General features: G+C 56.7%; 1 protein-coding gene and 1 pseudogene across 1 annotated transcript; both read left to right on the top strand.

The window, feature by feature from the left end:
* Positions 1-12,731, top strand: part of LOC130024592 (CAP-Gly domain-containing linker protein 1-like) — a 76,813-nt pseudogene extending 64,082 nt beyond the window's left edge.
* A 1,434-nt stretch (positions 12,732-14,165) lies between these two features.
* On the top strand, positions 14,166-24,218 carry LOC130024593 (CAP-Gly domain-containing linker protein 1-like; the record flags this gene model as incomplete). Its single annotated transcript, XM_056115303.1, is given in 9 exon segments — positions 14,166-14,269; positions 15,006-15,547; positions 16,497-16,621; positions 17,609-17,831; positions 21,338-21,512; positions 21,515-21,534; positions 21,889-21,992; positions 23,095-23,152; positions 23,553-24,218. Coding segments are annotated over 9 exon segments (1,998 nt in total), but the record flags the coding sequence as incomplete, so codon positions are not given.
* Positions 24,219-27,140: the final 2,922 nt, after the last annotated feature.

Raw genomic sequence — 27,140 nt, forward strand, 5'->3', positions numbered from 1 at the left:
TGACTGTTGGGTTCTGCGGGGTCTGGTGGTGCAGCAGGACTCTCCCAGGCTCTGGGTGGCGCCAGCACTGCTTCGCCAGGCCTGGCAATACTTGCTGAGGTTGGTTTCAGTTTGATGTGGCAAGGAGCTGGAGTTGGAGCGGTACTGCAGTGCCTGGCACACAGCCGGCCCGGGCTGGATCCCGGAGTCCCATATGGTCTCCGAAGCCTGCCAGGAGTGATCCCTGAGCACCACCGGGAGTGGCCCCCAAAGTAACCAAAGTAAAATGCCCTTGGGAAATTGCTTTAATTAGTGTGAAGGGGAAGCTGCTAGGGCCCAGGCCCCGGGGCTCTGTGTCTAGGCGCACCTCGGGGCACAGGCTGTCAGCCTCTCTGTTCTGGAATGTGCCTTCCTGGTGATGAATTAAACTTGGTGCTTGCTTGCTACTTTGCATGCCTTTGGGAGAAATGAGCATTTATCCCACTTCTGAGTTGCTCGTGTGTTAATTATGTTTCAGCGTCTGAAGACTTCTTTGATAAGTTAACCGTGGAGCAGGAGTTTATGTCTGGAATAGACACTGATCAGGTACGTGAACACTAAAACTGTTTTAGCCAATAGTTAACGAGATTGGCAAACAGAACTCGAGGTAGGAAAGGAATCGCTTTGATTCCTGTGTCTGTCCTAAATACCTGTCAGAGCAGTGCAAAATGTGTGGAAAGAGATTCTGCCAAGGGATAGGTTTCAGTTGACCGGGGGTGGTGTGTGTGTGTGTGTGTGTGTGTGTGTGTGTGTGTGTGTGTGTGCGCGCGCGCGCGCGCGCGCATGTGTTCCATTGCTGTTTGCTGTCCTCAGAGAAACAAGACCCAGCCCTGAAGCCCAAGACTATTGAAGCCCATCAGGGATTATTTAAGAGCATGGGTTATATGATCCCTTTTCCTGTCTGCCTGTCAATAAATCCCGCATTCTCACTTGCAGCAAGCAAGCGCCCAAATTCCCTACAGTCCCTGCTACTTTTCTGATGCTGCTCAGGTGTCGCTGACAAGTGGGACAGTTGCACCCGCCCGTAGCCCCTGGAGCTTAGGTTGTCCAGGGAGTGTGGGCAGGAGCGTGAGCCAATCTCCAGCCTCTCCTTGATTGGGCCTCTCAGGGGCCGGGGAATGTCCAGGACTGCAGGCCCAGACCCGGCTCTCACACATGAATCTGCCATGACTCTAGGTCAACAGTTACATGGAGGACTGCATCGCCCAGAAGCATCCACTCATCAAGGTGCTCAGGCTCATTTGCCTGCAGTCGGTGTGCAACAGTGGGGTCAAGCAGAAGGTTCTGGATTATTACAAAAGAGAAATTCTCCAGGTCAGTGTTTCTAAGTGACTCATTTGCCAAGGAAGAAATTTATTAAAAAGGCAGTTGGCCTTGCATGTGCCCACTTGGGCTCGATCCCCGGCACCCATATGGGTTCCCTGAGCCCCACCAGCACTGATCCCTGAGCACAGGAAGTGGGGGGGGCAAAAGCAAACAAAACAAAGGAGACATCTGGACAATAGCACGTCAGGAGGTGTGGTTGGCCTCCTTTTCTTACTCAGTTATTTCAGTACACTGTCATCTATCTTCCTTACGTTGGGCCCATGCATTCTGACTTTAAAGTGAAAATGTGGGGTCCAAAGAGCTAGATAGGGGCTGGAGCAATAGCACAGCGGGTAGGGCGTTTGCCTTGCACGCAGCCGACCCTGGTTCGATTCCCAGCATCCCATACGTTTTCCTGAGCACCGCCAGGAGTGATTCCTGAGTGCAAAGCCAGGAGTAACCCCTGAGGATCGCCGGGTGTGACCTGAAAAGCAAAACAAACAAACAAACAAAAAAAAACAAACAAACCAAGAGCTAGAAAGGGGTAAGGCACTTGTCTTGCATGCTGCCGGCTATGACTCAAAATCAATAGTATCAAAATGAGAATGAAAATGTTCGCTCCCTCTTCGGAAGTGGGAGATCTAGCAGGCTCCCCAACTTCTCTGGCAGATATACGGCTACGAGCACATCCTGACATTACAGAACCTGGAGAAGGCCGGTCTGCTGCGGCCCCAGCAGGGGGGCAGGAACAGCTACCCCACCATCGGAAGACCCTGCGCCTCTGGATGGACGATGTGAATGAGCAGGTGAGCCGAGTCTTCGTGCACACGCATGCACATGCACGCCATCTAATAGGCGAGCTGAGCCTTCACGCACATGCATGCGGACCAACATACACACACAGACACATACATAGACATACACACACACATTTCCCCAGTGGTGTGGCATCCTGCTGGTGGGAAGGCGCTGCCCTTGCAGAAGCCAGGACTGAGAGGGGCTTTTTGGGGGATGCTCTTTGAAAATGGGGGCTGGGGGGTGGGAAGCGGGGGCACTTGTCCACTTAGGCCTCAGGGCGGGGGAGGCTGGTCTGGACTCAAGGAAGCCTCTGGTCAGGGAAAAGGCCAGCCTCAAGTAAGAGGATTGGGGACCAACACAACTGACTCACTGTGGGCAGTTGGGGCTGCTGGACTCAGAGTCACTGTGAGAGAGGGGGGTTTCAGACTGGGGGTGACTGTGATGCTGGGGGCTGTCACTCTCACCCGTGGGAGATTTGGGCTTGGCTGTGCCCTGGGGCCTCGCCCCCTGGAAGAATGCCTGAGAGTAGCTTGGCTGGGCTTAGAGCTCTCCACATTCCCTCCCCCCAGTGGGCCAAGTTTCTATAGGAGAAGTTTCTCACCAAATCGATGAACACTTTTTCTTCTGTGGGAGTCGATGGAATCTTTCCCGGGCAGACAGTTGAATGTTCAGACCCAGCGGTGCTGGGGTTTGGCCATGCACCTGCCCTCTGCACGTGCTGCTGGGCACTGGCACCTTCCAGCAAACAGGGGCACCAAGCAGCTTTCTGAGATTGATTTGAGACAGGACTCAGGGCCAGGAGAGGTGAGGGCAGAGCCATGCGTCAGCTCTGCACCACCAGGTCTGATCCATAAAGCTGTAAGGGCGGGAGTGGGGGAGAGAGAGAGAGAGAGAAGGAGAGAAGAGAGAGATTGGGAAATTGGGTAGAGGGTGGAGATGGCAGGGCTGAGCGGGGTAGGCTGGAGCACACTGTGTTCCTCCCCAAAGTCAAATCCAGGATGGCAGCGTGGAGGACGTTTGCCTTTAATGCGGCCAACCCAGGTTGTGATCCCTGAGTGCAGCACCAGGAGGGAGCCCTGAGCACCACAGGGTATGGCCTCCGCCGAAACAAACAAACAAAAAGAGATCCCATGGCCCATTGGGCAGAGAGGAGTTGGTTGACTCCAGGTGTCGCTCTCTAATCCCCCGCAGAACCCCACGGACATCTCGGCTATGCCTCCCTCAGCATGCGGCTGGCCCAGCGGCTCTCCCGGCCTGGTTGGCGCAGAATCGAGGAATTTCTGCACATCCTCCCAGGTCCCCACTTCGAGGAGTGGCAGCCGCTGCCCAGGTGCCTGCAGAAGAAACGTAGGTTTGTGAGTGATTTTGTTTTCGTGACCCGCCTTTCCCCTTGATTGAGTCTTGGTAAGACCTGAAGATTCTTTTCTTACATTCTCATTTTTAGAAATAAAATTGCTTACATTTTTCATTCAAACTCTTGAGGTTCTGCAGTGTGACCTCAGGGCTGGGTGCAGGGTGTGCGGAAAATTCTGTTTCTCCCATACGCCCGTCCCAGCCCGTTTCCTACTGGTTATTTTCAGCACATATTTATTTGTTTGCTTTGCTTTGGTTTTTGCTTGGGGCTTCACCTGGTGATGCTCAGGGATTACTCTTGGTGGTACCCAGGGGTCCATATTTGACTCTTTGATGCCTGGGAAGCACCTTCGCACTGAACTATCTGTCGGGTCCCCGGGACATTTTCTTTTTTAAATGTTGTCTTTTTCTGAAAGGTGGATTTTTGTTTACAAATATGATTTTATATGTTTTGTTTACTATCTTTATGACAGGGAGCACTTCTGAAAAATTTCTCATTCGAAGTGTCAGCTTGGCTCTTAGGGGCGCCCGGGCCAGAACTCTGGCTCTATCTTCTGTGCGGTGAGGTTTCTCCATGCTTAGTCCCTTAAGAGTATCTGTAGACCCAAAAGCATTGATTTATGTGAGTTTTCAACCAGATGTTTTTCCTATGGCATATTCTTCACTGGAAATAGGGAAAATTGGGCATGGCTGGAGTTCTGGCAGGCCGAGTGAGACCCCCCACCCCCCAAGTGGGTAACCACCATCTAGAGTGTGCGACCCTCAACCTCAGCGAGAAAGGGAGGGAAAGGGAAAATAAATACTGGAATGAAGGGGAAGATGCAAGGGGGAAACACATCGGCTTGATAATGTCTTCTAAAAACAACGTACCAGGGCCAGAGAGATAGTAAGGTGGGTAGGGCACTTGCCTTGCCCCTGGCAGACCCGGGTTCGTTCCCAAGCACCCCATACGGTCCCCCAAGCCCCGCCAAGTGTCACCCCCAGTGCCAAGCCAGGGAGTCAGCCTGAACCCGTGCACTTCCCCAACGCTTCCAGTGCCTGTGTGCGCCCTCTGCGCCCTCTGCCATTGGAAGCTTGTCAGGTGTGTTTGAGATGTGACCGTGTTTCCCTGCTTTCTTGGGTGTGTGCGTTGATTTGTGGTACTGCTGCTGCTGGTCTCAAGACACGACCTTTCTAGAACGCAGGTGCATCACCAGATTTCCGGGCACCCTTTCCCCTCAGCATGTTGGTCTCAGCAGCACCTTAAGAGAAAGATCCCGGGCCTCGCTGTGCCATCGGCCCCTGTGGTTAATGTAAACAAATTTTTTTTTAATACGGAATTATGGCTGGAGCGATATTACAGCGGCAGGGCATTTGCGTTGCACGCAGCCAACATGGCCGACCCGAGTTCGATTCCTCCACCCCTCTCGGAGAGCCCGGCAAGCTACCAAGCGTATCTCGCCCACCCGGCAGAGCCTGGCAAGCTCCCCGCGACGTATTCGATATGCCAAACTCAGTAACAACAAAGTCTCCAATGGAGACGTTACTGGGCCCGCTCGAGCAAATGGACGAACAACGGGCGGGCCTTTACTTTTTTCACTTTACTTACGGAATTCTGGGTGGTGTGGAGATAGCTTAGAGGGCTAGAGACCCAGCATCACCTGGGGAGCCCTGGGTTCAGGACAGGAGGGACCCACACACCACCATTTATGACCCTAGGGGCTTTTAAAGAGGAATTGCAAGGGCTGGAGCTATATACATTCGGAGGGCATTTGCCTTGTACGCAGCTGACCCAGGTTCAATCCCCGGCATCACATATGGTCCCCGAAGCACCACCAGAATAATTCCTGAGTGCTGAGCCAGGGGTATCCCCTGAGCCTCGCCGGGTGGGAGTTGTTAGAGGCGTCTCTGTAGTAATACGCCGTTTTTCAAAATGAATGTTTTGTTTGGGTGCTCGGGGCTGGGCAGGGCCAGGCAGGAGCCGGCTTAGCTGTCTGCAGGCAGACACAGTTCCCGCTCTGAACAGTCACCTGGGCCCTTGAGCAGTTCGAAAGAGGCCCCCTAATGCTTTCCTTCCCCTGAATCATCCTCTCTACTCTGCTCAAATGCAGTTTCTGGTCCTTTTCTGAGGACTCTTTGGACATCCTGACCAGGGTGGCTTAGACTCAAGTGTGAGGCTGCACCCCAGACCTGGCGGACCCATCCTACGGAATCTTTGGGGATGTTATGCTCACTCTGGACCACTCTTTGGGAGGTCTCCCTCTGCACCCCGCCCCCAGTCTGCACATCTCCACGGTGTTATATTTTTATTGTTAATTTTTTCACCCGGTGATGCACAGGGGTTACTCCTGGCTCTGCACTCAGGATTTACTCCTGGCGGTGCTCAGGGGACCATGTGGGGTGCTGGGATTCGAACCCACGTTGGCTGCATGCAAGGCAAATGCCCTCACTGCTGTACTATCGTTCCAGCCCCAATACTAGAAGCTTCGGCCTGGGATTCTTGTTCCTTCGGGTCTTTTGCATGGAAGGGCGGGTGTGAGTCAGAACTGAGCGACTGTGGGCGTTGGGGGGATTCTATAGCATGTGGGGTGCCCGTGAGTCTTCCGAGGCATGTGAGGTCGCCCCTGGCGGGTTCTACAGGACAGCTGGGGCTAGGACCTGGGTTAGGCCAGAGACCTGCCTCACCTCCGGTCACCTTCTCTCAGTCCTGTTTGCCGGCTTGCTCTTCTCTTCGAGCTCTTGCTAACTCTGATTTTTCCGCCTTACATGTGACAATTTCCTCTATCTGGATATTTTGAAGTTGAATGCCAGCGTGAGGTGGGTGACTGGGCTGGCTGATGACATTGAATAGATGCCGTTTGCATATGTCCTGTGCCTTCAGGCTATATATAGTCTTGAACTGTGTCTGCAGCTCCTGACATTTTGTTTGGAACGAAAGACTGATTTTTATGTAACTTCCTCATAGAACGGTGTGTGGTGCTGCCCATCATGCCACAGCTCCCAGGGCTGGTGTTTCCCTGTCCAGAAGACGCTCGACAGACGTGAGCCAAAGCTCTAGCTGGGAGGAAGCATTTGTACCGCGGGATGAAATAGAACTGCCTTTGAGTCAAGCTGACATTTTCAAGAGATACAAAACAGACTTTCCCCCCCCCCATTTTTAGTACCAGAGCAGATAATCCCCTAAGGTTATTTGCTTCCCTGAAAGATATTTAGCTTGCCCTTTCAAAGTTCATTTAGAGCAGATCTTGGCGTTCAATCAGAGTTGGGTGGTAACTGAGGTCAGAGTGTTTGCTTATTTGTGGCCTTCTTTGTCTCGTAAGAGGAACCGTAGTTAGAGGCCACCAGAGAAAACAAAACACAAGCACCCGCTTCCTCCCAGCTTGGTTCCTCTGTTCTCAACCCCCGGCCATTTGTCTATACATCTTCCCCAGAACAGGCGGGGGACAGAGGTAGAGGGAAGGTCTGAGAAGCCCCTGCATGGTGCTCCCTGAGCAGTGCTCCCCATCTTTGTGGCTTCTGTTGAGGTTCTGAAATGAGTCATCAGGTGCTAGTGACAAATGTGTCATGTATGGCGTGACACAAAGATGGAGTTTGTGCCATCAGTCCCTAGGGTGGGAGGAGGGAGCATCGGGTTTTGGGGGTCAGTGGCAGGAGGATGTGACCCATAGCGTGTCGGCTTTATCTCGGGTGGGGGAAAACGGATTGTTTGGGGAGAAGTGTGCTTGGGGTACAGATTTGCTGCATTTTTCTGGATTTCTCTCTCTCTCTCTCTCTCTCTTTTTTTTTTATGTAGGAGTACTGCTATTTATCCAGCCACTGATTAGCTGATTGAATTGTGCATGAACTCCACCTTACTTTTTTTTTCACTTTTTATGATTTTATTTATTGAATCACCATGAGAGAAGTTACAAAACTTTCAGGTCTAAGTCTCCGTCATACAATGAAACACCCGTACCTTCACCAGTGCCCATTCTCCACCCCCAACAACCCCAGTATATCCCCATCCCACACCCTCCCCCTACCAGTGAGGCAGATGATTTCCACATTACTCTCTCTCTACTTTGATCACATTCAATATTTTGACACCAGACCCACCATTATTATTTGAGATTTTGCCCCAACACTCAGATCTGCTGAAAAGGCAACAGTAGACAATTTGTTTTCTATTGCTGGTTATGAATAACATATGATGTTTCGTGGCTGCAGTACTGGCCGCACGATTTTGAAATTCTGACATTTGAACACTTAAATCTGGAGGGATTTCTGTCAAAACCTGTTGGGTTCCCGAGAATTGCTCCTGAGTCTCTGGGATCATGGTCGTTAAGCAGCTTGATCAGGAGCCAGAAAGGCCGTTCGTGGGCAACGACTTGGGGTCTCTTGGGGACGGGGAGGACAGGACTGGCTCCACCCCCATCCTGTGAGGCCCAACAAGTTTTGTCACTGAGGTCCCAAGCCTGACTGTCCAGTGGCCTCTGGAGGATGGCGGCCACCGGGCCACCAGAGGGAACAGGCCAAGGCACAAAACCGTGGGCCCAGCACTGCAGGGACCAGACGCATTTCTGCCAAAAGCCACTGGGTTTCGAGATTTGTTTCTGAGTCTCTGGAATCATGGCCATTAAGCAGTTCAATCAGGACCCAGAGAGGCCATGCCTCCAATGATCTAGCTGAGCCGGAGGTGATTTGTGGGTGTGTTTCCCACATTCCTAACTTTTGGCCATTTACTTTCTTGGTAAACTTTGCCCCAAGTTTTTGGGGTCTGGCCAAAGGCACAACAGCAATTTTGGGGTATCTGGAAGTGTGGAGGCGCCTTCAGGCTGCTGATGCACTCGCCTCACAGGTACAGTGATTTTTGTTTCATGGTTTGTGTTTTTATGTAGGAGTACTGCTATTTATTCAGCCACTGATTAGCTGATTGAATTGGGCATGAACTCCACCTTACATTTTTTTCCATAATTTTCTTTCTTTCTTTCTTTCTTTCTTTCTTTCTTTCTTTCTTTTTTCTTCTTATATTTATTTATTGAATCACTGTGGGAAAAGTTACAAAGCTTTCAGATTTAAGTCTCGGTCATACAATGATCAAACACCATCTTCTTCACCCTTTACCAGTACTCATTTTTCACCACCCAGAACCCCAATATACCCCACCTCCCACCCACCCAATGCCTATGAGGCAAATGATTTCTAACTAACTCTTCTCTACATTGATTACATTCATTATTTCGACAAAAGATGCACCATGATTGCTTAGAATTTACCCCCCAACAATCAGAATGGCTGAAATGGCATTGTGAAATACATTGTTTTCTATATAAGGTTCGGAGTTCCGGGGCTGGAGAGATAGCACAGCGGGTAGGGCATTTGCCTTTCACGTGGCCAACCCGGGTTCAAGTCCCAGCATCCATATGGTCCCCTGAGCAATGCCAGGAGTAACTCCTGAGTGCAGAGCCAGGAGTAACCCCTGTGAGTGCAGAGCCAGGAATAACCCTTGCGCATCGCCAGGTGTGACCCAAAAAGCAAAAAAAAAAAAAGTTTGGAGTTCCTCCCCTCCAAGTTTCGCTCAGCAAGAAGAAGGAAAGCAAAGAGCTTGGGCCCGGTGGTTGATGCAGATTGCTGGGCCAGGCCGTGGATCAAGGGAGATTTGGGGATCTCTGGGACCCATCCTCGGCCCAGTGCTCTCCGGGGCCCCTAGCTTGGTCGTGTCCTACGAGTTGGGGGCGAGCCTGGCCTTTCGGCTCGCGTTGTGTTTGGACGGGCAGGTGGGGTGTTCAGGGCCCAGCTGCTGACACCTGATCCCGCCCTGGCCAGGTGGGAGGATGGAGATTGGCGGCTGGCCCCTGAGATGCCCAAGATAACCAGTCAAGGAGATAACCAGAGTCAATCCCAGTCGAGCTGGGTGATAGGCTGAGATAACGCACTGAGCCGCTGAGGCAGATCCTGTCTGGAGACACTCGGGCACCTTGATCGCAGGAAGGCCTGACCTGGCCTGGGGCGGGGGCGAGTGGGCACCAACTTCGGCGTTTCCGTGGCTCGGAGCTTCCGTGCCCTTCGGCTTGCTCTGCTGTAGTTTTGTTTTTGGGTCACACCTGGACGTGCTCCAGGGTCACTCTTGGCTCTGCACTCAGGACTTATTCCTGGAGGTGCTCGGGGGTCCCTATGGGATGACGGGATTGAACCCGGGTCAGTTGTGTGCAAGGCAAATGCCCTCCCCGCTGTACTAGACTTCTGGCCCCAAGGCCCAAAACTTAAAGAAAAATCCTTGCTGGGGTTTCACCGTCCCTGGCGTCCTGTCAGCCTCGTGGGTCTGCACACGGCTTGTGCGACTGCCTCGAGTGGCCAGTGACAAGGGCACCCGCGTGTCCTCCTGCTCCCCAGGGCTGCTCTCTGCCCGGTGCTCCCGGCCCTGCAGCCCTCAACTCCTGCCCTGTGTTCACTCCTCCTTTCTGTGGTGTCCCCCTCCTCTCTCGGTGGCCCTCCCCCTGGGGTCACCCCCCTTCCTGCGTGGTGCTGGGACAGCAGAGCTGCTGGGTTTGTGCCGGCTTTGTGCCAGGAGCACGGTTGACCCCGGGGGCTTGGATTCAGGACCTCATGCTTGTGAGCCAGTGCTCAAAACCCCCTCTCGTACATTCCTCCCCTCCAAGCTGAAGGACCGGACTTGACCCACGTTCAGGCTCACACTTCTGCTTCCTGCCGAATCACTGCCGGCCGCTAGCAGGCCAGGACCCGTGTGCCACGCCTGTGTGAAGCAGGGACGTTCCAGGGCGTGAGCCTGCTAGCGTCTTTGTCATGGACACACGTGGTCCCATTACAGGATTTAGGGTCAGGGTCCAAACACAGGAGCATGGGGGTGGGGAGGTGGGGGCTTGTTCAGGCCGGAGACTCTACTAGGCTCACACACAGCATTGAGTGCTCAAGTCTCAGGGAGACAGTGAGGCTCAAACACATTTTCTTTTGCGCTGTTTTTTTCTCTTTTTTTTTTTTTTGGCTTTTTGGGTCACACTCAGTGATGCTCAGTGTTGCCTACTGACCAAGTAAAAGAATGCTTGATTTTTCATTCCCCCTTTGTCCTGCTCAAAGCTGGGCAACTTCCCAGTACAGGAGGCTTCAGTTTGGGGAAAATGCACCCTCGTAAATGATTTGTAAATGGTGTATCAGGAACAGCACAATCTTTGCACTTATGTCAAAGCTATATCAAAGCAGGTCGTTCTGACCAATAGCATTATGCCGAAAGGGTCACCAGGTGGCTGACCAACAGTGCATGGCTCTGCTCATTGTCCCACCCACTTTCCCACGTCCCATCCCCTTTCCTTCTTTTGGGTGGGCTGTGGAAACATACTTAAGTCTGTACTTATGCTCTGAATAAACGCACGCATTCATGCCATCTCCTGAATGACGAACCCTGTGTGACTCGAGTGCTGATTTCACCCTGACGGCCCATCCCTGGCTCTGCCCCGCAGCGCCGGACGTGGCACTCAGGAATTACTCCTGGCAGTGCTCAGGACTGGTGATCGAATCTTGGTCAGCCGTGAGCAAGGCAAACCCCTCCCCACTGTGCTCTCACTCCAGCCCCTCCTTTTGCATCTTTTTGTGTTTTTTCAGAATTGATTGATTTCCAAGTAGCGTTTGCCGGCCCTGACGTTCTCTGCAGAGTCCCTTGTTGCACACTGTGTTTCGTGGGCACCTTGACATGAAGACTTGGCGCTTGCCTGGTGCATGGCTGACCCCATAGGTCCCCTGAGCACCGCCAGGAGTGATTCCCGAGTGCAGACCCAGGAGTAACCCTGAGCACTGCAGAATGTCCCAAAAAACAAAAGGAAAGAAAGAAAATAGGTATCCTTGCCTGGAAGGGTAGCCCAGGGCCAAGGAGCCTGCCTTGCCTGTGGCTGACCCCACCCCACCCTGTACGTCCCTCCCCACCCAGGTCTTGCCAGGATGAGCTCCCATGACTGGATCAGAGTCAGCCCTGAGCACCTTTAGATGTCCCGTCCTCAGCCCCCAGGTTAGGTCACTCCGCCCTCCCCACCTCCCCCCCACTCCCCAGTTCCCGCTCACTCATCCTCGGGGGGACCCGCACTCATTCAGCTTGTGCTCCCATCCAGAGCAGGCCAGGCCATACTCCTCTGTACAGCTCTCAGGCCTTAGTGGGCTGGGCCACTCCCTGGCCACGGTGCGGCCGGTGTTGCTCACAGCACTGGGGTCACAGAGAGCAGGGCTGTCAGGGTCGAGCTCAGGACCTCTGCCTTGTCGCTCTGCCCCCCCGCGTGCCCCCCCACCCCCCCGGCTCACAGATTTCCTGGCCCGGCTCCTGAGGAGGGCCCTGGGCAGGGTCACTGGGTCCAGGTCCCACTCGGGGGATGCTGAATGACCTCAGTTGGAGATCTGTAACTGACAAACATTTGTCAAAAGTTTTCTGAAACCACTTTCACAGGGCCCGGGGATCCAGAACTGGGCCCCGCAGGGACCAGAGGCTCATTGACCATGTAGTGCTGACGTCTGCAAGGGCAGCCCTCCGGAGCCTCAGCCAGACACTGACATCACGAAGGGTGGCGCCTGCCCCTTTAAGAATGGCCCATGATGCCCTCCTCCTTGCTGAATTCTAGTTCTACCTCAGAACATTCTAGACTCCAACTGCCATTTTCAGTCTCTCCACGAGACTGGCACGAGCCTGTTTGGCAGAGCTCAGTACTGAAGCTGCGAGTGCAGTGTGACACAGGTGAATCTGAGTCTCTGGGCTTTCTGCCTGCGTGCGGGCGGCTTTTTTCTCTAACAGTTCTTTAGTGTATGATAGTTTTTAATGTTTAGTTAGTTTAAGTTTTTTTACTAGTTATATATATATATATTTTTGGGTGGGCTGGGGGCAGGGTGGGGTGGGGTGGCCATACCTGGCTGTGCCCAGGGGTGATCCTGGCCGGCTAACGTCCCTGTGCTGACGGAGATCGAGCCCAGGACAACTGGATATAAGGCAAGTGCCCTCCCCACTGTCCTGCCTCTCTGCCCTTTGCGGACTTCTCTATTGAAATATGGAATGACTCTGAAGTCAGTGGGCCCTCATGGGGGGCTGATGAGAAGTAGAGGAGAATATATCACTCCCCCGAGACTGGCTGGAGTGCTGGCACTGCTGAGTGCGATGAGCCCCGCCAGCCCCACGACGCCCACTAGGCCTTCCCGGGGTCTTGGGCCGGAGTGAGGGGTTGCCCTTTTCAGGGAAAGGGAGTCGATCCTCGACCTCCTCATGCCCCCGGGTCTTTGTCCTCCTCGCAGAAAAGCATTTCAGGAGATGAGCATGAAGCAGAAACATTTTATTTGGAGGTCTTTAGGAAGGGGAAGGAGGGAGGGAGTAACACGCTCGAGAGAGAGTGCGGCTTCTCCAGAGGTGCGGAAAGCCACTGAACATGTTATGTTGCTAGGTTGCATTCGGTCTGAAAGTCCACACCTCAGGAGGGGAGAAGCCCGTGACATGATGGACCTCATAGGCAAGAGCAGTACCTGGGCTCGGGCACACATGAGCGCCCTCCCTTGGTTCAAGGTGGCTAATCTAGGGATTTTCCCAGGCTGCCCCTGGTGGGAGTTTCTAGCTACCTAGAGTCCGTTGCTAGGGTGGTTGCCAACGGGGTAGAGTTGAGTGGTCCATGGTCCTCTTAGAAATTCCTTTCCTGCCCTTTGTTCCTATTCCCTCGGGGGGTCCAGCCTGCTCTGGGCCTCATAATGTGGGTTAATTTTGACAAGACCTTGGGTCCCGTGCACTCAGGTAGTCTTTTGGTGGACATGAAGCTTTTGTTGACTTTCTCGGAGTTCCATCGCCATGGGGACGCTTCCCCCATCTACCTGTCTGCCTCAGTTCTGTGGGTTAAGAAATGGAGTTAATACTGGCTTGTGGTTATCCAACCTGGGCAGCGTCACAAGGAATGAAGGAAATGCCGAAAACTCCTTCGCTCCCCTTTGGCACAATTTTTTTTTCTTTTTGGGTCACACCTGGTGATGCACAGTGTTTACTCCTGGGTCTGGATTCGGGAATCAGTCCTGGCAGTGCTTAGAGGACCATATGGGATGCTGGGAATCGAACCTGGGTCGGTCGCGTGCACGGCAAATGCCCTTCCCACTGTGCTATCGCTCTCCAGCCCCCCATGGCGCAGTCTTGCTGGGCCCTTTTCCCTTGCAGTTCTCAGCCCATAGAAAAAAGTGTGCCTGTTGCTTGCCTTAGCTTCTACGTGTAACCCCGGACCTCTCACACATGTAAATACGCACACACGCACACACAAGACCAGCCATCACTGCTGCGTCGCCTGCCGGCTCGTCAGTGTCTGGACGGGGAGGTGGTCAGTGACACTCGCGGTGCTCAGGGATGATTTCTGGCTCCTGAATGTGTTTGGTGGTGGGAGTGATGGCAGGGAGGGCGTGAGGGTCAGCTGCCCGCAGGGCTAGTTCCTGTCCCCTCTGCTCTCTGGCCCCGAATCGGCAGTTGTTTGTCTGTTTTGGATTGAGTTTTTGCGCAGGAATGACACTTGGTGGGCTCAGGGGGCTGTGCGGGAGACTGGGGGTCGCACTCGGGGTGGCGAGTGCCAGACTGGCAGCTCTCTGGGCTCCGGAAGCTGCTGTGGTCGCTCGCCTGAGACAGACTCTCTCCTCTGCTCTTCAGAGATTTAGTCCTGAGAACGAGTGTGCCTCAGAAGGCCCCACAGTGGGCTCGATGGTCGGGGCCTGTTAGTGGCCGCGGCAGCGTCTGACCGCCTGACCATGAGTCTGCTGAGGCCCAGCGGGCTGAAGGCCCCCACCAAGATCCTCAAGCATGGGAGCTGGGCCCTGAAGGCACCCTCGGCCGGTAAGTGCGCTCAGCCCAGGCCAACGGAGACTCATTCCCACCCGGGAACCCCATCCCGAGTCCTCGCCCGGGAAGGGCTCCCTGAGCTGTAGACACGTCCGTGGCTCTGGGCACAGCTCTCACACACGAGTGTCACGTTCTGTGAGTTTAGTGTCACGGCAACCGGTGACAGCTGAGGCGACCAACACGCTCCCTTCTAACTGCTAGCTCCCTTGCCCAGGCTTGGGGACAGGCTTAGGGAGGTGGACTCACCTGGACTAGAGGGCCTCATTGCCGGCCAAAGCCACAGTACAGTGGGGAGGGCAACTGGCACCCCATGTGACTCTCCACCCTCAACCTCACCATGAGTGACCCTGAGCGGAGAACCAGAAATAGGCCCTGAGCATTGGCTGGGTTGCTCCCCGCCCAAAAGAAAAAGAAGATGGGCCAGTGGACACAGCAGAAATAAGACACTGGGTTCGAGCTTTCACCTGGCTTGGTCCGTAGTATCACGGGGTGTATCCAAAGATTTCCCCTGAGCTGCCCAAAGTATGACTGCGGCCTGGGATGCTGCGGTAGGTGAGCACGTCCGCTTCACGGCTGGCCCGGCCAGGCTTCGCCACAAGCAGCCCCCGTCATTGGCTGGGAGTAGCCCCGAGCACTGCTGGGTGTCCCTCTCCCCCAACCACACTTTAACTGGACCTGCACAGGCCCTTCCTGTCCCTTCTGACCCTTTTGACCGTCTCTGCTGTTCCAGCGGCTGCTCCCGTTGAGAAGACCGTGCCTGGGGAGAAAACCCCCATCGCCCCCTCCTCGGAGATGCAGGAGGAGTTTGTGGGCGACTTCCAGGTCGGGGAACGAGTCTGGGTGAACGGGAACAAGCCTGGATTCATCCAGTTCCTCGGGGAGACCCAGTTTGCCCCTGGTCAGTGGGCCGGGATCGTCTTGGACGAGCCCATCGGCAAGAACGACGGCTCGGTGGCAGGTGTGCGCTAGTTCCAGTGCGAGCCGCTGAAGGGCATCTTCACCCGGCCGTCCAAGCTGAGTAGGAGCTTGCAGGCCGACGATGAGACCAACTGCCGGCAGCCAGCGCCTGCCGCCTGGGCCACACCGCCCCTGTCGGCCTCCCCGGCCCCTGCCGGCACCGCGAAGGTGCCCCAGTCCCCCGCGAAGGAGTCACCGGCCACCCCTCACATCAGCAGCCTGACCAGGACGGCCAGCGAGTCCATCTCCAACCTCTCTGAGGCCGGCTCCCTCAAGAAAGGGGAGCGGGAGCTGAAGCTCGGGGACCGGGTGCTGGTGAGTGCCGAGGGCAGAGGTCGCGGGTGGCTGTCCATTCGCCTGTCTGGTCCATCAGTTCCTCCAGACTCACGGTTTGGGTGGAAGTTCGAGCAGCCGGGACGCCTGGTCCTGCAGTTTCCAGCGTGATGGATGCGTGCGGGGATGCTGCCAGTTTTACCTGTTTAGCCAAAACAGGGTGGAGGGGTCATGCCGTGGGGAGGGGTCATGCTTTGCACGCCTCTGACCTGGGGTTTAAGTCTTGGTCCCATGTACAGTCCCCCAAGCACATCCCGGAGTGATCCCTGAGCACCAAGCCAAGAGTAAGCCCTGAGCACTCTGACTGTGACTCAAAAACAAACCAATGAACAAAGTTGGAAATCGGTTCTATTTCTCTGGTTTTCGATGTTTTTGCTTGGGGCGTCACAGGGTGGTCGCACACAAAGCACCCTTCCCCCGGTGCTCCAGCCCTGTTTGTCAGCATTCCTGTCAGTGTCCAGCGCTGTGATTCTGTTTTGCTCTGTGTCCCGGGAGCCAAGCGTCAAGCCAAGGCATAGTGAAGGAGAACTGGAAGATCGAACTCTGCTAAGATACGAGAACAGTCATTTTCCTTTAGCTGGTTTTTGGCTTAATTGTTCTCCAGCGGTGGGGTTGCCACAGCTCCGCTCCCACACCCATGGGGCAGCGACCCCCTCGCCACACCAGGTGGCTGGCCTGGGTCAGAGATTCCCGGGGGTGTGGTCAGCCAGGCCACCAGTGACAGCGAGTGGGTGTGAATGCCGCTGCCTTGCATGGACACTGAGCAGCAGCGTCTGCTCACCCTGTAGGGGTTGTGGGGGGAAATGGCACTTTGACCTTTGGGGTTTCTTCAGGAAATCCCGACTCTGAAGCCAGAATGTTCGTTTGCGGGGGTGGGGGCGCTGTGCGCAGTCCAGGGTGCCTGACCCACGTCCCTCCATCCCTCCGGCAGGTGGGAGGCATGGAGGCCGGTGTGGTGCGCTTCCTCGGGGAGACGGACTTCGCCAAGGGGGATTGGTGCGGCGTAGAGCTGGACAAGCCACTGGGCAAGAACGATGGTGCCGTGGCTGGAACGAGGTGGGTCCCCCTGTCCCCCCAGACAGCCTGGGGCCATGCACGGTGCCCGGGAGGCGCTGAGGGGACTGCAGGCCACTTCACTTGGTTCTTAGGCGGGGCCACTTCCGGTGGCACGCGGGGACCCTGCAGGGATGTGGGTACAGCCTGGGGCCCCCACATGCAGCTGTGCTCGGGCCGCAGGAAACCCCCGGGCCTGCTGTCGCCCTTCAGATGCCGGGGAGGCTGCTTGGAATTGCCCTTGGTTTGCGTGGTGGGGGTGGGCGGCATGCGAGCGAGTGTGGATGTGAATGTATGAGGGAGTGTGTATGTGAGCGTGTGAGTGTGGGGCTGTGAGAGTGTTGGTGGGGGCGTGGGCATGAGAGTGTTGGTGGGGGTGTGAGCGTGTTTGTGGGGGAATGAGAGCGTGTCAGTGTTGGTTTGAGAGCGTGCAAGTGTTGGTTGGGGTGTGCGTGTGTGTTACTGTGGGGCTGTGGGTGTGTGGGAGTGTTGGTTGGGGTGTGAGTGTGTGTGGGTGTGGGAGTGTCGGTGGGGTGTGAGTGTGTTTGTTGGGCTGTGAGAGTGTGGAAGTGTGGGAGTGTTGGTTGGGGTGTGAGTGTAAGTGTGTGTTGGTTGTGGTGTTTATGTGTGGGAGTGTTGGTTGGGGTGTGTGTGTGTTTGTTAGGTTGTGAGTGTGTGTGAGTGTGGGCTGGTGGAGGGTATGATGTTTGTTGGGGAGTGAGTGTGAGTGTGGCGCTGTGGAAATGTGGGAGTGTTGGTTGGGGTGTGAGTGTGAGTGTGTTTGTTGGGGTGGGAGTGTGAGAGTGTGGGAGTGTTGTTTGGGGTGCGTGTGTGAGTGTGTTTGTTGGGGTGTGAGTGTGTGGGCATGTGGGGCTGTGGGAGCGTGTTCGTTTGTGGGGGTGTGAGACTGTGGGACTCAGTGGACTTCTGGGTCGGCGCTTGTGTCTCTTGCCGAAGGTGTTTTTGTCCCCCCCTCCTCGTTGTCCGCAGGTACTTCCAGTGTCAGCCCAAGTATGGCTTGTTTGCTCCCATTCACAAAGTCACCAAGATCGGCTTCCCGTCCACGACACCGGCCAAGGGCAAGGTGGCCGCCGTGAGGCGTGTGATGGCCACCACCCCCGCCAGCCTGAAGCGCAGCCCTTCGGCCTCCTCGCTCAGCTCCGTCAGCTCCGGGGCCTCATTCGAGAGCAGCAGACCCGGCCGCAGGGGACTAGTAAGCAGCCCCCCACCACTGCGGGGTGCTCGGGCCCCCACAGACTCCCACAGCCCCAGGGGCGAGAGGCGGAGCAGGAGCACGTGGGCTGAGCAGCTCCGGGTGGCAGGCGAGTGGCTTCTCAGCCACCACCGGTGACAGGAGCAGGGATGGGCCTTTCCTGGGGTGCTCAGGGCTCCTCTCTGGGCTCAGGCCACCTTAGGGATGAAGTGGGGTAGCTGAAGGGGGCGCCTGAGGGTCAGAGCAGGGCCCAGAGACTCTGGGGAACGCTTGGCCCTTCATCTTGCTTCTTTGCTCTCTCCGTCTCTCCCTGCTCCCTCCTGTCCCTCTGCACCGCTGTCCACATGCAGAGTGGCCTCGACTTCTGTCCATTGCGGTGCCGCAATTCAAAGCTGGGGCCTCGTGGCTTCTCCCCTCACGTCTATCTGAGTCATAAACACTAAAGTGTGTCTGAATATGCAAGGGTGCCCTGAGATATTGTCCACAGGGAAACGGGCCCACGATGGAGAGGTTGTCCCGGGGGGCTGGCTTTGCTGGGGGCTGCGCTTCCTGCCGCCGCCTCTGCTCCGTGCATTGACCCTCGATGCGGAAGAGGAGGGAGTGAGTGTGTGTGCAACGGAAGATACAAAACAGATGACACGGGAACGGGAGCCAGGAGGCCACGCGCCGTGGGCACAGGCCTGGGGCCAGTCCTGTCTTGCTCGACCACCACCAGGTTTCCCTGCCCCACCTGTATCCTCACGTCCGACTCCTCCTTCCCTTCGCCTCACCATTTAGGAGGAGAGCAGACTCAGAAGCCCCTCTCCTTCCCTCGCGAGCCAGCCCATTTGTGGAATTTGGTTTTGTTTTTCTGCTTGACTGTGGGCCATACCCTACAGTGCTTCAAAAGGCCGTTTGCAGTGCTGGGGTTTTGCCGGTGCCTCCCACCTCCAAGCAAGAGCCCTACGCCTGAGACGTATCTCCAGCCTCCCCCCGCTATCTTGTTTTGTTCTGTTTTGGGGTCACACTTGGCAGAGCTCAGGGCTTTCTCCCTCCTCTGTGCTCGGGATTATTCCTGGCGGGCCTCCGGGATTGAGCCTGGGCAGCGCTGGGGCTTCGCTCTCCAGCTCTTTGGCCCCTGCCTTGCATATCTTTATGCAGGGTGGAGCTCACTCCTAAACTGAACATCACCGTTAGCGTCTATGACAGGAATATAGAAAGATTCTGTGTGACTTCACGGAAGTATACCTCGACAACATAATTCCATAAGTGCACACACAAGCGTTCATACACACAGTCACTCATACATGTACACGTAGTGCATACCGTATATACACAGGCTTATGGGTATACACACACAGGCACATACATGCATAAACACAACGCGCGCATGCACACAGGTGCGTGTAGATATGCCCACTGGAACATACATGCACGCATACATACATGCACACGGGTCCGTGCATGCCCTGTGGAGGCCTCCCTGTTCGTCTGTTGGCTGAGTTGCTCTTCTGAGGTACCAGGCTCCCACAGAAGGCCTGGCCTTGCTGGGATGGAGCCTGGGGCCTCACAAACCACGCGCAGGGCAGAGGCTTTGGCATCAGCATCCTGAGTTCAGCTCGTGGCCCCGACCTTGCCCAGCCCCTCAGCACGCGCCTCCCCCCATGCTAGGGGTGCTGCTTTCTCCCTGCTCCGGCGCCTGAACCTCACAGTCTCGTCTCCATAGTTGGCTGAAAGAAGCCCATCGCTCCTGTGCTGGTTTCCTCAGGGAGCTGTCTCGGGCACAGGAAGCGAGTGCGTCTGGCCTGCCCCACCCGCTCAGGCCAGGAGGCTCAGGGAACACCGCCGCCCGCCTTTCTTAGTTTTTATTTTTGCTCTTTGGGGTTCACCTGGCAGTGCTCAGGGACTCCAGGCGTGGTGCTTGGGGGCTGCTCCCGGTGGAGGGGGGTTGAGCCCGGGTCTTGTTGTTAGACCCCCAAGGCTGCCAAGCTCTTCCCAGCCACCCCTTGAAATCCGAGTTGACTGCAGTTCCCGGGAGCACTGCACATGGCTGGCCCGAGAGCTCGTGTGCTCCTAGAAATTTTAGTTATTATTTGGTTTTGGGGCCACACCCAGGGGTGCTCAGGGCTTATTCCTGGCTCTCTGCTTGGGGGGTGGGGTCACTCCTGATGGTGCTGGATCTTGAACCTCTGCAAGCACCTTCCCCCACCCCCCCAACAGACTCTTTGGCCCTGGGGAGGGCATTTAATCGGACCAGATATACTTTAAGTGTATCGGGAAATCACGGCCAGGTCCTTACGCACAGGCAAGGATGATCCCGCTCTCCGGACAGAACCAGGTGGCTCGAGAGCTCCCAGCAGGCAAAGCAGCAGTGGACAGCCTGGGCCCTGCTGGGCCCGTCGGTCAGGAGGCGTTTGGCAGCAGCTCAGATGATGCGGGGAAGTGGCAAGAGAACCTGCGGCTGGACCGCAGCAGGGCGATGGAACAGGGATGGTCGGGCAGAAGGAGCGGAAGTCCTGGCCATCGCCGCTGCAGCCCCCGCCACCATGTGCCCGAAGAATGAAGATCAGGTCCCGCCTTGTCCCCTCCTGCAGGGGCCGTTGTGCAGAGAGGGATCTGGGTCTGCAGAGCAACCATGAGCGACCACGAGCCCAGGATAGAACGGACAGGACCCCCGGTCCCCGCAGCCCTTCAGCCCACTCCCTTCCCCTCCTCACTGTCTTTGCCTCTTCTCTCCTTCCCTTTGTGCTTGGTCTTTCCCTGAGCTGCCCTTGCTGTCCTGCTTGCTGGGCGTGAGCCCTCACACATTCGAACCCACCACTTTTTCCTTTTTTTCCCCCTGGACTTTGGCCATGCCCCAGCAATACTCAGGACTTACTCTGGACTCTGCACTCAGGAGTCACTCCTGGTGGGCTCGGGACCCTATGGGGTGGGTACCTGTTATCCAGCTCGGGTCAGCGGCGTGCAAGGCCAGCGCCTTTCCCGCAACTTTATCATTTAGCCTCTCATCTCCCATTTTCGAAGGCAGATGGCACAGGGGTCTTTTATAAGGTCACACCCACTGACCCCCGGGGGCACGGGGCCATTCCCAGAGACAAGAGTCTCTGGTTACTGCTATTCAGGCATGGGGCGGGTGCCCGGGAGAGCGAGGTGAGCTGGAAGGAAGAGGAAGAGAGAAGGGACAGGCTGCCCAGGGAGACCCTGACGGACCTGCAAGGCTGAAGATGCTGGAGCTGGCCTCAAGCTCAAGCCAAGGGCTCATCCTTAAGGAAGCTCAGGCCAGAGCGGGCTGTGGAGGGGGCTGCCTCCAGCTCTGCAGAAGAGTCTCTGGATTCCCACGAGGCCCGAGGTCAGTGGAGCCCAGGTCCCGTCCAAGGATCTTCGGGAAGGTTTCATGACGTTTCTGCTGAGAGTCGCTGGCCCATATGCAAGGATGCAGCACTGCTCCATGTGCTTTGCCGAGGATCACTGCGAGCATGCCCGTGTCGGCCGGCCCCATCCCCTTCACGTCTCTTTTTCCTTTGCAGTTGCCGGAAACCTCCTCCTGCTACGCGCACAAGATCTCTGGCACCACCGCCCTCCAGGAGGCGCTGAAGGAGAAGCAGCAGCACATTGAGAAGCTGCTGGCCGAGCGGGACCTAGAGCGGGCGGAGGTGGCCAAGGCCACGAGCCACATGGGGGAGATAGAGCAGGAGCTGGCCCTGGCCGGAACGGGCACGACCAGGTGACGTCTGTGCAGACGGCAGTGCCGGGGCCGAGAGACGCCTGTGGTAGAGGCTGGGCGCGAGCTTGGTGCAGGCGGTGCAGGCAGAGGCTGTGGGTCCCCGTCTGCCGTCGTTGCGGTGGCGTCCGGCGCGTGGTTTGATCGCATGCGCCTTCTGCTCGCCCTCTGGGGGTTTAGGGAGTGCCGAGTTGTCCGCGCCGGTGCTTGCGTGGTGTGGTTCCCCTCTGGCCTTCCAGAAATGCCGTAGCTTAGGTGGGAGATGCATTCAGCTTGCCGTGGTGACAGGTGGCGATGCCAGCCCACAGAGGGCTGTTGGGGGCGGGCAAGGCCACTCACGCCCCGTTGCCTCTACAGCACGTCCTGGAGCTGGAGGCCAAGAACGACGAGCTGCGGGCCATGCTGGAAGCGACCGACTGGGAGAAGGTGGAGCTGCTGAACCAGCTGGAGGAGGAGAAGAGGTGAGGCCGTGCCCAAAGCTGGGGGCTCCCTCGGGTGGGGCACTCCTGGCCTTCCAGGGCTGTGAGAACCAGAAACCAACGGGTGCCCAGTCCTGAGCGCGGCCTCACCGGGAGGGCTGGGGGGGGAGCTCAGTGGAGCCAAGCCACCCCCGGCCCTCCCTGCTGTGTCCACCTGGCCTGGTATTCAGGAGGCCTGTGCTGGGTGGCAAGGAACTGTCCTAACCCAGTGGGGCCCTGTGGGAGTCCCTGTGGTTAAGTCCCAGGCGGGAGGAAACCCACAGTACTCATGGGGCACGACAGCAGACAGACAGGGCTCAGGCTAGGCTGCAGACAGACGGACGTGGTGCTCAGGCCGGGGTGCAGACAGACAGACATGGGGCTCAGGCCAGGCTGCAGACAGACGGACGCGGGGCTGAGGCCTGGCTGCAGACAGATGGACACGGGGTGCTGGCCGAGACCGCCTTTTCAGATGGGCTCCCGGCAGTGTGGTGCCCAGGGGCACTGCCAGTGCCTGGCTCAGCCCCTCAGCTCCACATGCCGACTCGACAGTCACTGGGAGCCCCTCCCCTCCCCGCCCCCGAGTCGTTGGCTGCTTCTCCCCCAGGGGCTCAGTTTTTGTCCCAATGTGGAGACAGGTGCTGGCTGGGAGGGACTGGCAGGCGCCGCGGGTCAGTTTTTAACCACCTCTGTTAGCTGCGAGGCAGAATGGGTTGATATGACACTGCACCTGGCGTTGGCTCGGCCTAGCTTCCTCCTGTAGCCTGCGGGTCCCACCCAGTGCTCGAAGGTGAGGGGACTCGCTGACTTTCTTTTTTTTCTTTTTGGGTCAACCCAGCGATGCTCAGGGGTTACTCCTGCCTCGGCACTCAGGAATTACTCCAGGCATTGCTCCGGGGTCCATAGTGGTATGCTGGGAATTGAACCCGGGTCGGCCACGTGCAAGACAAACGCCCTGCCTGCTGTACTCTCGCTCTGGCCCTCCCCGACTCTCTCAGCCCTCCTGTGTGTGGAGCCGGGGGCTGGGTCAGGCGCATTTACAAGATGGTGGCCCTCATGGGGGGCAGCAGTGACACCCCTCACAACGTCTCCCTCTCCCCCACAGGAAAGTGGAAGACCTCCAGTTCCGAGTCGAGGAGGAGTCCATCACCAAAGGCGACCTGGAGGTAAAGCCCGGGCAGGTCCCGGAGGCTTGCAGGGTGCAGGCAAGGATGCGGGGCGGCCTGGCCGATCCTGCCAGGACCACTTCTGCTGGAGACTCCGAATCAGACAGGGATACCTGGGGTCATGCACCTGGCAGGGCCCGGCTGACACATCTCTGCTCCTTGGGGCTGGAGGCTGCTCTTGATGAGCGTTTTTCTCTCGTTCTGACAGTCGGGTCTATGCCTTTGCCTCAGCTTTGATTTTCAGTCGAGCAGCACAAATCAAATCCTTTAGAACCCCATTTTTTGGAAGCTTTTCCTTAAAACAAGAAGAAGCAAAGAGTCAGTTTGGAAAAGAAAAGTTTCTATTTCTGCTTCTTTTCCTTCCTGTTTTAAGTTCATGGAAATTTTGTTTTCCCACCAGAAGGAGGTGAAGTCCCTGCAGGCGGCCTCCGAGAAGCTCGCCAAGGAGAACGAGTGCCTGAGGACCAAGCTGGACCATGCCAACAAGGAGAACGCGGACGTGATCGCCCTGAGGAAGTCCAAGCTGGAGACGGCCATCGCCCCGCACCAACAGGCCATGGGCGAGCCGAAGGCATCCATGAGCCAGGGCGTGGGCGCCGAGGCGGCCGAGCTGGCCGAGCTCAAGATGCAGATCGAGAGGCTACAGTTCGAGTACCAGCAGGAGGTGGAGAGCCTGAAGGCCCAGCAGGCGGCTGATCGTGCAGCGCACGCCTCCGAGCTGCAGACGCTCAGGTCGCGGCTGTTCAGGACGGCCCAGGAGCAGAAGAACAGCCTGGAGGCCGCACGGGCCAAGCTCGAGCAGATCGAGGACCAGCACCTGGTGGAGATGGAGGACGCCCTGAACAAGCTGCAGGAGGCGGAGACGAAGGTAAAGCACCTGGACGGGTTGTGGGCCGTGTGTAGTCAGCAAGCCCAGGCCCTGGCCAATGCCACGGCACAGCTGGAGGCCACCCAGCAGAAGCTCTTGCAGCTCGATGGGCTCTGGAAGGCCAGTTCCGAAGGTCAATTGGGAATGGAGAAGCTCAGGCAGCAGCTCCAGGTGGCTGAGCGGCAGATTCAGGAGTTAGAGAATGCAAAGCGGGCCGAGAGCTGCAGGTTGGTACTCGGGCGCCCTCGCCCACTTCTACGCTCACTCCCTGCATGCTGTGTGTCAGTCTGCTCGCCGCCGTGTTCCGGCTTGGTGCTGACAGGTCTCCCGGTCACGTCCCGTGCGGTTCCCTCTGAGGGGACTGAGAAGGAGTCGGCATGATTCGGGGGTTGTCATTGGTCCCCAGCACCTGGATGCCGTGCTAGCCTTGGTCCCGGCTAATCGGGCCCGTCTGGGGTCTTTCTGAAACAGAGAATTCTTCACGAGGCCAGTGAGAAAACAAGATAGGAGCCCCCAAAGAGCAAACCTCTGCCCCCCACCTCTTGGGCTTGCTGCATACTCGCCGAGTTCGCCCAGACACTTGGGCTCGAGTCAGGCCGCGAGGGTCTTTCCCTGACCTTGCTGACCACCTGCTCGTGTGACGGGCTTTGCCCTCCTCTCCCCGAGGCGCCTCAGTTCCCAGCTGGTGCTCGATGCCTCTGAGCCTCTGAGCTCCCTCAAGGCTGGTGACGTGGCCCATCTTGGTATTTCTCATTGCCAGCCCCTCCCTCCCTGCAGCACAAGCCCCCGCGCAGCCCTGCAGAGATTTCATCCCTTTCAGCCTCTAACAGGTGCTTGGGCCAAGTCCGCCTTCCAGCATGGCCCCCTGCTGGCCACAGGCATGGACTCTCATGGTAGCCCTGACCCTGGGGAAGGACGAGACAGTGAGATCTGGGCCAAGCCGAGGAAGCTGCAGTTCTCACCAAGGAGCCCCGAGAGATGCCCTTTTCCTCCTATAGGATTGTGGTGGCAGGGACGTGCCCTCACCCCCCCCCCCCGCTCCCCCCCGCGCTGGGCACTTTGTTGGAGAAACTTCTCTGTTGGCCAAGATGGAAGGGCTGTGGCTTTTGTAGACAGGACTGACAGACATAACAGAAGGGCCCCGAGATCCCTGGGAGTTCCCTTCAGGACTCAGGACTCCTTGGCTGGCATTCCAGAAACACCGGCTGAAACAAATGGAATCAATTCCTAGGACAGAGCAGGGGATAGCTGACCCACTTGTTCGCATCAAGATGTAACAAACGTCAAGTTCGGGTGACTGCTGTCTAGGGGATTAGAGGTTCCTCATTTTAAATTTCATATTGAAACCCCTCAAACTTTTAAAGTCACAGAAAAGAAACTACAAGAAAGTAAATCTTGGGGGCCGGAGTGATAGTACAGTGGGAAGGGCATTTGCCTTGCAACCGGCCCACGTGGGTTCGATCTCCATCATCCCATAGGGTCACTGTCATTGTCTCTACCCTCCCGTTGTTTATCGATTAGCTCGAGCGGACCCAGTAACGTCTCCATTGTGACACTTGTTACTGTGTTTGTCATATGGAATACATCACGGGGAGCTTGGCAGGCTTGCTGTGCAGGCGAGATACTCTCGGTGAGCTGGCCGGGTTACTGCCAAGGAGAAATTCCTGAGCATTTAGGGTGACCGAAAAAGCCAAAAGGAAAAAAAAAGATAACCTTTTATTCCCTCCCTCCCCTCCCTTTCCCTTTCTTCCCTGTTTCCTCCCTCCCTCCTTCCTATGCTTAGCTTCCCTCCTCCCTTGCTTACTTCCTTCTTCCTCGCCAAGCCATGCTCTGGGCTCTGGGGTCCTCCCGCCCAGCAGTAGTGGGGCTTTTCAGCTTGGGGACCGATCTCAGTCTCGCCCAGTGGTGCTGCAGTTCCAACTCGGGCCTGGTGTGTACTCCAGCCCTTTGTGCCGTCTCCCCGCCCCTGGAAAGTCAGTCTTTCTCATAGGCTTTCTTATTTTCTGGTCACGCCAAAGTTAGGTCTAGAAAACGCCTCTGTTTGGGCCGTTTTCAATAACCACTAGACAGTCATCACCAGAACTGCCCGCGCCAAGGCCTTGGCTTCGTGAGCTTCAGGCAATCACGCTCACCTCACGTCTCTGTTCTTCGGGGTTGTGTTGGGTCATGGGCTTCTCATACATGTTTTCTGTTTTGTTTTCCCCTTCCCGTTCCTGTTTGTCTCCTTGGTCCATTCACTCCATCCTTGTGACTCTGGTAGGCCGATAGCCTGGCCGAAGAGCTGCAGGGGAAGGGGCTAGCGCTTTGTAGTCTTCAGGAGAACTTGAACGAAAGCGGCCGAGCTGAGGGGCCGTGTGTGTGCGCGCGTGTGAGTGTGCATGTGTGTTTTTTGTGTGCATGCTGGTGAGCAGAGCAGAGGGGCCGTGTGTGTGCGGGTGTGTATGTTTGTGTGTTTGCATTGTGTGTGTGTGTGTGTGTGCTCGTGTGTGTGCGTGTGTGCTGGGAGCGGGCAGGGGGCCGGCGGCTGACGGTGGCCCCCGGGTCCCCGCAGGAGGAGAAGGTGGACGTGAGCCGCAGCCAGTGCCAGGCTCTACAGGCCGAGCACGCCAAGGCCAGCGTGGAGATCCAGGGGCAGCACGAGGAGGCGCCGCAGGCCCTGCAGCAGCTGCTGCTGCAGGCGAAGGAGAAGCTGCAGGCGGTGCAGGCGGAGAACGGGAGACTGCTGCGGGAGGTGGCCGAGCTGAAGACAAGGCCATGGTGGGTGGGCGCAGGGTAGCGCCGCGGCTGATGGCGGCCGTCTCGGGGTCAGGCTCTGTTGGGGGGCCTCGGCCTGCAGCCGCAGACACTTCCCCCACCTGGCAGCGGCTTTGAGAGCAGGAAGGGGGTTGCTCCCGGGGCGCCCGGCAGAGCATGCGGAAGCCCAGGGACCCCAGCTTGGGTTTTCCGTTTTGTTTTGAGCTTGTTCAGTAAGTTCAGGCCTTCGTGTTTTCACTTGATTGCTCAAAGGCATTTTTTAGTGTGTATCAGAGAAATGTTAAGGTTTGAGTCTCAGTGGAGAGAAATAGAGCGGCTGGAACTAGTGCAGCAAGAGGGCACTTGCTGTGCACGTGACCCACC

This window comes from Sorex fumeus, unplaced genomic scaffold, assembly GCF_029834395.1.
Source record: "Sorex fumeus unplaced genomic scaffold, SorFum_2.1 ptg000029l, whole genome shotgun sequence".
NCBI classification, from domain to species: Eukaryota; Metazoa; Chordata; class Mammalia; order Eulipotyphla; family Soricidae; genus Sorex; species Sorex fumeus.